General features: G+C 36.5%; 1 protein-coding gene across 1 annotated transcript in view; it reads left to right on the forward strand.

The window, feature by feature from the left end:
* The window catches only part of lclat1 (lysocardiolipin acyltransferase 1), a 12,169-nt gene extending 3,580 nt beyond the window's left edge, over positions 1 to 8,589 (forward strand). The window contains exons 2-6 of the mRNA XM_024273991.2: positions 1,183 to 1,350; positions 1,479 to 1,677; positions 1,968 to 2,114; positions 4,581 to 4,697; positions 6,756 to 8,589. Coding sequence (XP_024129759.1) covers positions 1,183 to 1,350; positions 1,479 to 1,677; positions 1,968 to 2,114; positions 4,581 to 4,697; positions 6,756 to 7,282 — 1,158 coding nt within the window. The 3' untranslated portion in view covers positions 7,283 to 8,589. The remainder of the gene's footprint in view (positions 1 to 1,182; positions 1,351 to 1,478; positions 1,678 to 1,967; positions 2,115 to 4,580; positions 4,698 to 6,755) is intronic.
* Positions 8,590 to 10,890: the final 2,301 nt, after the last annotated feature.

Raw genomic sequence — 10,890 nt, forward strand, 5'->3', positions numbered from 1 at the left:
CACATTAAGAGTTTTTTCCAAAAATATTTTTTTAAGTCTACTGAAAAAAATAATTAAGCTGAATAATATATATTTAAGGGATAATGACATGGAGGCAGACTATTTGATATGAGGTGTTACTCGTTGTCATGGTAACCGCTCTTTTGTGGAGGAAAGTGGTATATAAACTAAGCTTCATAAAAAATGATTCCGAGCATCAATTCAAAGGTGATGTTCGCACTTGTTTTTGTCCAGATGATGAAGCAAAAGTTTGTTTGAAATAAATAAAGTCCACAATTAGTTTCCTAGATTACCTTTATTGCAAGAAATATCCTCCAATAACTTTAAGTGTTAAATATGTGTCAAGAAACAAACTATTTCTTTAATTAGTTAATAATGAAATTATCTATAAACACAAATTTACTCTGTATTAAGTATCAAATATTGAGTAATATCTTCATCTGGTAATGCTTTTATTGATTTAAAATACTGCAATGGCGATATTTAATTATTTATAAAACAATTTTATTTATGGGAAAAATTTATTAATATTTTAAGTCAAAATAAGTCAAAAGCCAACTGGCTTTTAGGCCAGAAAATATTTTTTTTTGTAGAATTTTAGGCTATATGAATGAAACTTCTTTTTAAGGTTTTTAACGGGTAGCCAATCAGAATCAAGTATTTACCACACCATGCAATAATGGTTATTTTTCTTTACTGCAACTAAAGTCAGTTTATTGGAATAACAAACTCATTTTCTTATGACAAATCTAAAGCTAGCTAATATTATTTTCATTTTGCGCTTTAAAAAACTTGCAACATCCACTGAGAGTTATCCTGTGTTCACAATTTGCTCCAAAGTCTTCCCATATTTATACATTCCATCTGTGCACTTCATGCCCAGGATTTTCCACTGTTTGTTGGGAAATATATCTGTGGGACAAAAGAACAGTAACCTTTATTATCAGTGTCATTTATCACATTTATTCGTATCTCCATCAGCTGCCTTCAGCTTTGGAGATGAAGCATGGAATGCAGTCCATATACAGCTTTAGTGAAGGGATTCGACCCGTGGCGCCGTCCAAACTGAACTAGTTACAGTTTAACAGCCGTAGCTCCGGGATTAACTCCTAGAAATGATTATTTTCTGTTTTTCTGCTGTATGTTTTTCCAACTAAACCTAGTCTTGTTTGTCTCTTGCAGATGGCGGTGTCGGTACGGGGGCTCTACTTTGTAGTGACCCTCTTTTTGGGGAGCTTCTTTGGAAGCATTTTCATGCTGGGTCCCGTTTTGCCGCTCATGCTGGTTTCTCCCGCTTGGTACCGCTGGCTCACGGATCGGATAGTTGCCACCTGGCTTACCCTGCCTGTGGTGCGTACGTCGGTTTGTTTCTCTTAGCCTTTTTGTCTTTACCCTACTCTCATTTTTTCACAATTTGCTTATCGTTCCTGTTCTTCATTAATGTTGTTTCTCCTCTTTGTTGCCTTCGACGCCGGCAGTCTCTGCTGGAGCTGGTTTTTGGGGTGAAGGTGGTGATTACAGGCGACGGCTTTATTCCGGGTGAGCGGAGTGTGATCATTATGAACCACCGCACCCGTCTGGACTGGATGTTCCTGTGGTGTTGTCTGCTCAGGTACAGCTACCTCCGTCTGGAGAAGATCTGCCTCAAGGCCGGACTAAAGGCTGTGCCCGGCTTTGGTGTGTATACAGTGGATGGTGTGCCCTCGTCTCCAAACGTCCCCATGAACTCACTTTACCAAACTTTTATTTTGAAAAGATTTGGAGGAGAGTTTGATATACTTACTAAATGTAAAAATAAATCATCAAGACAAGCTAGTTTTTCTCATTAACTCCACAAATCATGTCATTGGCATGACTGGAAGTCTGATTTTCATTCTTTTGATTTTTTTTTCCTGAAAAACTGGAAAGATTTCTGGAGAAAGTCGAAATGACAAGTGAGTTTGACTGACTTTTCATGCGTTTTTCAGGCTGGGCGATGCAGGTGGCCTGCTTCGTCTTCATCCACCGTCGCTGGGAGGTAGACAAGAAGCACCTGGAGAACATGTTGGACTACTTCTGCGACATAAAAGAGCCCCTGCAGCTGCTCCTGTTTCCGGAGGGTACAGACCTCACCGGTGAGACTAAAACAAATATAAAAAACTCATCCCTGACATTTTTAAAATCGTCATTCTTTAAGTATGTAGTCGAGCAGTTTTATTTACTGTAAACCCAAACTTCTCTTTCTATTTGTTCCCTTTCTCATATGTCATTAGGAATTGATTGCACTTAAAACTAGATGCTTTATTTAAGATTGAATCAATCTTTATTTAAAAACAAGGACTTTGATTGTTAATTGTTTTTAAAGTAATGTATTTTTAGGCCAAAAAAAAGTTGATTTTAACATGATTAACAGATTTTGTTCAATTTTCTCTCACTAGTTCAGTGAAAACAGTTTTTTGTTCCCAAATAAAATTGATTTTAATGTAAATTTAAAATATAAAACATTGAAACTGAATCCTGGCAATAATTTATATCTCTAAAGATTACCAAATTCGTTTACTAGAATATATTTTTAATTTTTTTTTGTTTAAAATGCCTTGATCCTTTAGTCTATACCAGATAATTATTATTTTTCTCATGTTTTTGTTTCAACACAATTCAATTAATAATTAATTTATTTGTTGTTTTATTCTAAAACCATTTTTTAATACAGTGAACAAAAGTAGAACTTTCACAAAAAAATAACTAAAAAACTGTTTTGTTGCCAGAAAAAAAATAAAATTAGTTGCTTTAATAGAAAAGCAATTAATGGATTCAATCAATCAATTTTTCAGTAGTTTGATTTGATAAATACAGTTTTTTAAACCTTTCTTTAATGTCTAGTTGTAGTATTTAGCATTCTTTATCACATTTGTTTGAATGTTTGCATGTCTGGACTTGTTTAAGTATAGGTCTAAGGGTAAGCGGCATACCTGCACAATCATCTCCTGGTATCTTATTACAGACGCGTTTTTGATGATTTTTCCACTAACACATTATTTTGAAGGCTTACATGCAGACCTTTAATCTGTTAGATCCAGTTCAGGTTACAGAGCTTTAAAAGAAAATTCCATGACTCAACGTGAAGCTTGCAGAAGTGAGCAAACAGTTGTGTAAGCGAGACGAGTCACAGCTTGGTTTGACAGCAGAGGCCGGATCCACTCTAGTCTGGCCTTCTTGGTTCTTTGTTGAATGATTAAATGAAAGGATCATAAACTTTTCTTCAACAAAGTCTCAAAGAATGTGTGGTTGGAAAAAAAAACATCATGTATTGTTAATATTGTGAGCATTTTACCTGCTGTTTATTGAGTTTTTGTTTGTCGCTTTTGTTGGTAAGAAGACTTGTTTTTCTTAGTTATTAGTTTACATTTGGTTCTTTTTTAAAAATAAAATGTTAAAATATAGATCAACCAAATATAGAACATTTAAACAAAGGATGATTCAATCTTGTGATTTTTTTTTTTTTTAGTTATTTGTTCAAGATTAAAAAAAATATTACCCCTTGTTGGTGTGAGAATAAAGGTTGGAAGTATTTTATAATAAGCAAAAACTTAATAAAACCACCTTTCTGTTTTATTTTAATCTTTTACTGCGCCACAATGTCACAAACTTAAATAAAATACCTCAAAATGAGGCTTTTAACAGCAATTATTAGGTTAAAAATCAATTGGATTAAAATCAATTAATTAATGACAGGTCACGATTAATTAAATTGACAGAACTTTTATTTATATGACCAGTGCTATATATTTCAAGCTTATTATTACAGATGAAAATGTTACTGGAAGTTTGCATTATCACCAACGGATGACAACGTTTTATTGCAGTAAAATGCCGCAGAAAATGGCACTAGTTTGAGCAGAAGGCGCATAAAAACTATTTGGATTCAGACTTGCAGGTTCAATAACTCTTTTAATAAAAGTTTAAAAATGACAGCATTTGTCTTAGCTCAAACAATGGCCTACAAAAGCATCTTAAAAGAAAAAATAATCTTAAAAAAAAAAAAGAATAAAACCGAGAGACTGCAATGAGACGGATATCAAGGGATCGTCTACAAAGTGCAAGTTCTGGAAAAAAGTGATATTAATTTTAAGGCAATAAAGTAAAAAAAAAAAATCCAAAATGAATAAATACTTACATTGCTAGTCATGAATACTCATTTTTATCTTCATGCTACAACAACGATTTTGGAAGAAAGTCTTTTTTCATTGAGCTTTGAAGATAAAATTTAATTATCACCTAATTTTACTCATTACCTGTTTTTATCAATCTGATATTGCTTTTTTTTCTTGGTTATTCACAAGAATAACTTCACAGAAGTGCTCTGTTTAAGTGTTAAATGAAGTAAATAGGAGACAACCTAACCATAGATTATTTATTTTTACAGAAGTATCAGATCATGACTTCCTATCTACAGATTTTCAAAATAAAACGACTCCAAAACATCTGATCAGCACTTCTCCAATTTAAACAAATATCTTTATCTTTCCATTTGCACATATATTTAGGTTGTAACTGGAGTATAGTTCCCTGAGCTTTGTTTTGTGCTTCTTCTTCCACAGAGAACACCAAAACGCGGAGCGACGCATTTGCTGAAAAGAACAAGCTGCCAAAGCTGGAGTTTGTGCTTCATCCCCGCAGCACCGGGTTCACCTTTATTGTGGACAAACTCCGAAAAGGTCAGGATGAGCCACGTTGCTGCTTTTTGATATGATGTAAATGGAAACATTTGACCAAACAGCACTTAGCGTCTGTCTGCAAACAGCACACACTTGCAGTTTTTCACTGATTAATGTTGTTTGTTCAAGTGTAAACACAAAGCCTTTTGTAAAAGTGGAAATATTGCATCAGCAGAGTTAACAGAAAATGACACGTTACCATAATGACTACAGTTATTCCACTGACGTTTGCAGACACGGGGGGGTCGTATTTGTTACTCTTCAGGAGGTGCTAGACCTGTGCTTTATGCTCCTGCCAGGATTGCAGCTTCCTCGAGCATCTCATGTTTCTGAATGAGCTAATACTGGCGCTCCTCCAGGGGCTTTAGTGCCACCTCCGGCCCCCGTTCCCACCGCCCCGCGCCCTGGATGCTGAGCGTGGCACTAACTCGCTCGGCAGGTGTTGTGAATCAATATGATATCATCCGCCGATTCTCCTCTCCTCACTCTGCACCACTGACTCAACGTGCGTGCTGTTTTTTTCCATGTCCGTGCCCGTCTCAGCTCTATTTTTAACCCCTCAGAGCTCAGCTGCGCTGAAGCTGGCACTGTCCAGTGTCCTGCTTTGAATGTTCTTTCAGCTCGGCCCGTTTCCCCCAGAAGCCATGCAGGTCAATTCTGGTGCTAGAATCATTGTAATAGAGCTGCCACAATTAGTAGACTAATCAACTATTAAAATAGTCGACGACTAATTTAATAGTTGATTGTTCCTTACTTTATATTATATGGAGTCAGAGTGTAGGAAAGGTGAACAAAGTTGTGAGTGTTCAGCACCAAAAAATGCACTTTTTTAAATATTTGAGTTAGTGAGACCAAAACTTTATCTTTTGTGAAAAATAGTTCCTTTGTTTCAGATGCCAACCTCATTTAATTGTGTGAATGCCTAGGAGCTTGAATGCTCCTTTCCGTACATTTTTCAGCATGTAAAAACTCAGTCACACTTTTAGCGGTTTCAGTAATCTTGGTATCAAAACATTCGGCTCATTCAAGACATTACTGCTTGTTTTTTTTGGTATTCATAAACTTTATAGTTTTGAAATACTGAGCAAAATATGATCAATTGGAAATGAATGAGAAATTATTCAAATTTCAATATTTTAAGTAGATTAGCAACAAGTCTTTGAATACATTCATGGGCTATGTTTTCATCTTTTATAGTAATTTTCAAAAAAAATCGGAGTTTAGCTAATATTTTAGCAACAAGCTAACGTTTTTGACTAATTTGTTATCTACTGGGGTTTCTAGGCTAATTTAGAGTTTAGCTTCTATTTTAGCAACAAGCTAACGTTTTTGGCTAATTTAGTTTACTGAGGAATATTAGAGTTTAGCTAGTATTTAACCAATGTGTTAGCTCTTAGGCTAATTTGGCATCTACAGAGGTTTTATAGGCTAATTTAGTGTTTAGTTTCTGTTTTGGCAAAAAGCTAAAATTTTTGACTAATTTAGTTTACTGTGGAATTTTAGGCTATTTTGGAGTTCATAGTGTTTAAGCAATGAGTTAGCTTTTTTGGCTAATTTGACGTCTACTTAGGTTTTTTGCTATTTGAGCAATTTTACTACAAAATTTTAAGAAATTAATTAAACTTCAGTGCTCTTTCATAGTTCTTTAACAAAATTTCCTGTCGTTTAGCAAATGTAACATTTTGCAAATAGTTTTTGCATTTTCAGTAAATCCCTGCAGCAATTAAAGTCAATTGCATCACCATTTTCAGCAAAAAGCTTCAGCATCTTTAGTGACTACTTTCAGCTAAAAGCATTTACAGTAGCATTATTACAAGTAATGCATTTTTCTAGTTTGTTGCATGATTCATTAAAAGTTTAATAAACTATCATCTTAATTGTCTTTATTTGTAGTTAGTTTAAATCTAATGATGGTTAAGATGTGTGCTTGACATCCACTTTTTGACCCGATTAGTCGACTAATCTGAAAAAATAATCGGTGGTTAGTCGACTATTAAAATAATTGTTTGTGGCAGTTTTACTTTTTGTTTTAATACAAATGGATGTTGTTTCTCTTAGGACACAACCTGGATGCCGTCCATGACATCACAGTGGCCTACCCCAAGAACATCCCCCAGACGGAGCGCCACCTGATACTGGGCCACTTTCCACGGGAGATCCATTTCCACGTCATCCGTTACCCCGTCTCTTCCCTTCCCGCCGCCTCCTCTGATCTAGAGTTATGGTGCAGGGACCGTTGGGCGGAAAAAGAGGTCCGCCTGCGGGACTTCTACGCGAGCCAGCCCCGGGGATTTGTCCGGGACGGCGTCGCACTCGTGCCGCCCTGTAAATCCGAGCTCCGAGTGGCTCTGATCAAAGCTGCCTCGCTGCTGTACTGGACTAGCTTCATCGCTCTGTGCTTCACCGGCCTGTGGCTCTGGACTCCCGTCAGGCTCTACTGCCTGGTGATGATCGCCGTGTACGTGGTCCAGCAGAAGTTCTTTGGAGGGATGGAGCTGCTGGAGTTGGCTTTCCATCAATACTGGAAGTCCAAGGGTGAGAGCGCCGCTGCTGGGAAAAGGGAGCAAGATGAAAAGACGAAATGATGCAAAGAAAAATAAATAAAAAAGGGGCGACGGCGTGCTTCCACTCCATCAAGGAGTTGGAGCAAAGCAAAACGGAGATCTGAAAACTCCATTTAAAACACAAAAAAGGTAGTGAGCCTCCTGATGGAATGCATGGCTTCTGAGGATAGCTTCACTTCAGTCAAAAGAAGAAATGAAGGAATGTTAAGTACATTTATTCCTTGCTGGGTTCAAGGAATTCACCATCCATTTATGTCTTTTATCCACAGCTTTTTTTAGCTCGCTGTCATTTTAGCATTCTGTCCGGTTTACAGCTGCTTGTTCAGGATCTCAATTGTACGCTAGATTTTTTTTTTTATTCCAAGAATGGAGCAGAGCCATAGTACAGACCATCTGTACACATCCCATGACTTGACTCTAACATTATTCAAACGAGCACTTGAATTTGTCCTGAACTGCTGTCTTTTAGCAGCATCAGCGTCGTTCTGAATGAACTTTATGGTCTGTACAGTCGTATAATCATTGTTTACAGTTTTTACTAAAAAGAAAAAAAGATTCTCATGTTTTAATTATCAAATTTAAACTAAATTGGAAACAAAGTTCAACTTTCGAGAGACCAAACAGAATGTAGGGGGTAAAGTGGGTGGGAGAATGTCCTGCTGGAACAACAGGATCCTTCTGTGTTTTATGTGCCACAAAGAGCCAGACTTGGAGTGGAAAACTGAAGGCGGCGTAATCTAAAAGTCTCTGTAACGGCCACCTCTGGCTTTGTCTTTTATCTGCAGGACAAAGATTAATGGGGAGGGGGGGCTGCTAAATTCAATTTGCAAGTGACGGGCGTCAAAACCCGCTCTGACGGTGCCATAAAAGGACAGAAAGTGAAGGAAAAGGCTTTTATCCTCGGACCCGCCGTCCTCAGTGCAATCACAAACCGCATCGTTTCTGTAGGAAACTCCGACATTCTAGCAGTTCCTGTAACACTGTGCATTGCGTGCTGTAGCTTTACTTCTGCTTAACTTTGCGAGACAAATCCCTGTTGTTTCACTTGACACAAGTCCCATTGTGTGTTTGCAGTTTTGAGTTCTCGTCAGGTGAAAAGAGACTGATGCAAGTCACTGTGATACTGTGTCAACATTATTATGCTGTTTTACCGAGCATGGTGGTACATCATCCCTCAAATTGCTCCTAATTCTGTAACAATTTACCCTATTTTTGTTTATTATTGTGTTAAATCATTTTCTGATGATGGACCTCTGAATTATCCTCAGGTAAACACGGTGGACACTCGTACAAGTCAAATGTATATCTAAATAAATCTACATCATCTATTCTGATGTCTGTTTCTTCAATTCAAAATAAAAAAAAAGTTTATTCAGACACATTTTATAATAAAAGATCCAATAAATTATCTGAACTCATAGTTGTGTCCTTTTATAAATGCTTTAACAGAGGTTATTATGTAATGAGGCATTTAGAAGACCTTGACTGCTCGTATTACACAATTCCAAGGTGCATGCATGAGTGCATGTACCATACACTACCAAAAAGGTCAATAGCTTTGAAGGTGAAGTGCAGTCGCCATAGTAACTCCTGTTGACTCCCCTGTCTCCTGGCAACGGGATGTAGAAATGATGTCAATGGAAAGCATGCTATTTTCTCCTGGTGACAGAATGATGTCACTTCTTTGTGTATGTGAGGAGAGAGATGGAAAAAGAGGAATTCTGGATCTTCAGGAGGGCGGCTGACATCCTGTCAAACGTATGAAAGACAATAATGAAGGGAGGGGGCGTGACTAAAATAGCTGTAAGGATGGTGAAACAATTAAGGGTTCAATTAATATTTTCCGGTCACACCTGCCTATTTTTTGGATGAAACTTCAAAGGCTGGACGGGAAGATGACGTACGGGCTCCAGCAACGTTTAAGATCATATTTGTGTGTCCTGTGGGAATCCTGATGTTCAGGTAATTGTGTGAGCAAACACAACTCCACAAGACAGTCACGCCTAGATTTGAGTCACTCCCGCCAACTGCAGACAAACAGGATCAACAAAGCCGTGTAATTACTCTTATCTGGCCCAATGGGGTTTTTTTTGCAACAAAGACGGCAGACGATCCTGAGGTCAAGTGAGGACAAAGGCGGTGATGAATAATAAAAGTATCAAGGTGAGCTTTTCCAGAAAGGAACCTTCTTTCTGTTTCTAGTCATGCGTGGCATTTTAATTGACCTTTAAAATGGATCTTAGAAGCAAAAACCAGAAAGGAGCAGTTTGTTGTGACAACCTTAATGCTTGATTGGAGCAACTTTATAATCAAGTGGAGGCATCTCTCCAAAGGGGGGGCTGCAGAAAAGCTTGCCTATTGTTGATTCTTCTTCCAGTGTGACATGGGCCCTCACAGCTCCACCAACCAGGACGTCTTCCAGCAGCATCTGGGCTATAAATAACTCCACGGCAGCACCGCAGCGTTAGTGGGTGGATTAGGAGCAAGTCATCACTTCCTATTTATAAATCAGATGCAGTCAAACCTAATCATTACGGATGATTCACGGCTGCAGCGTGTAAATGGGAGGGATTTTCAATTTGACACACTTACATCTAGCAGATTTTGATGACTTATCTAAAATAAAAAAAGAAATCACAATTTTTTTTTAATGAAGTGAATTTAAAAGCATATTTTTTTTAATTGAATGGATTCACATTTTTTTTCCAAGATGATTCAATATCAGAAGATTCAACATCATCAACCATGATAGGATGGTACTCTGCTGCCACCTACTGGTCACAAGTGGGTTTTTTACTAACATCTTCTGGAAGAACCTGATCATTTATTTTATTTTTTATTGACAAGTTAGACATTACAAAGCATGGTATCGGATATGTAAACATGTGAAAACAAAATTAGTTCAATTTAAGCACTAATAAAAGAGAAAAGCAGAGAGAAAAAAGGACATTTAACAAAATAATTATAAATGTAGATAACATTAAAATAAAAATTTTCTAACTATACTCAGAAATCTTTAATTGGGAGGCATCAATATCTAATAAATTCCAACCAAGATCATGCATAAAATAAAGGGCAAGGAAAAAGAAAAAGATAAACAGACAAACAATCTAAAAGTTTTGTGGAATTTTTATTTTTTATCTTTTCTAGAGATTTAGAAAAAAAGACAAAAATCATTTTTAAAGAACAAAAAATGTGAACTCTCTTTCAAAAATCGACACCTATGGATAAAGAACTTACCAAAAATGACTAAATTGTTGAACAAAAATTGAATTTTCTTTTCTTTGTCAATAGAACCAAACTGTATATTAGGATACGTAAATAATGGAATTATATTTTTAGTTGAAAAGCATGTATATAAATCACCCCAAAAATTATTAACATTACAGTCATAAAATTGGGTTTCAACATCATTTTTACATATTTGACATATATTATCATGAATGTTAAATCTTAAATGTAAAAATTCCCACACCATTTACTGAAAGGACACAAAATTACTACAGAAATTAGGCTCAAGATTTATTTATTTTTATTTATAAATCACAACCGAGAAAATGCAGCAATATTCATAGAGGAAAACAATCAATTTTAAAGTCAAGATAATATTCAATCGAAATACAACACAT

The sequence above is a fragment of the Oryzias melastigma genome, linkage group LG22 (assembly GCF_002922805.2).
Source record: "Oryzias melastigma strain HK-1 linkage group LG22, ASM292280v2, whole genome shotgun sequence".
Lineage (NCBI taxonomy): Eukaryota > Metazoa > Chordata > Actinopteri > Beloniformes > Adrianichthyidae > Oryzias > Oryzias melastigma.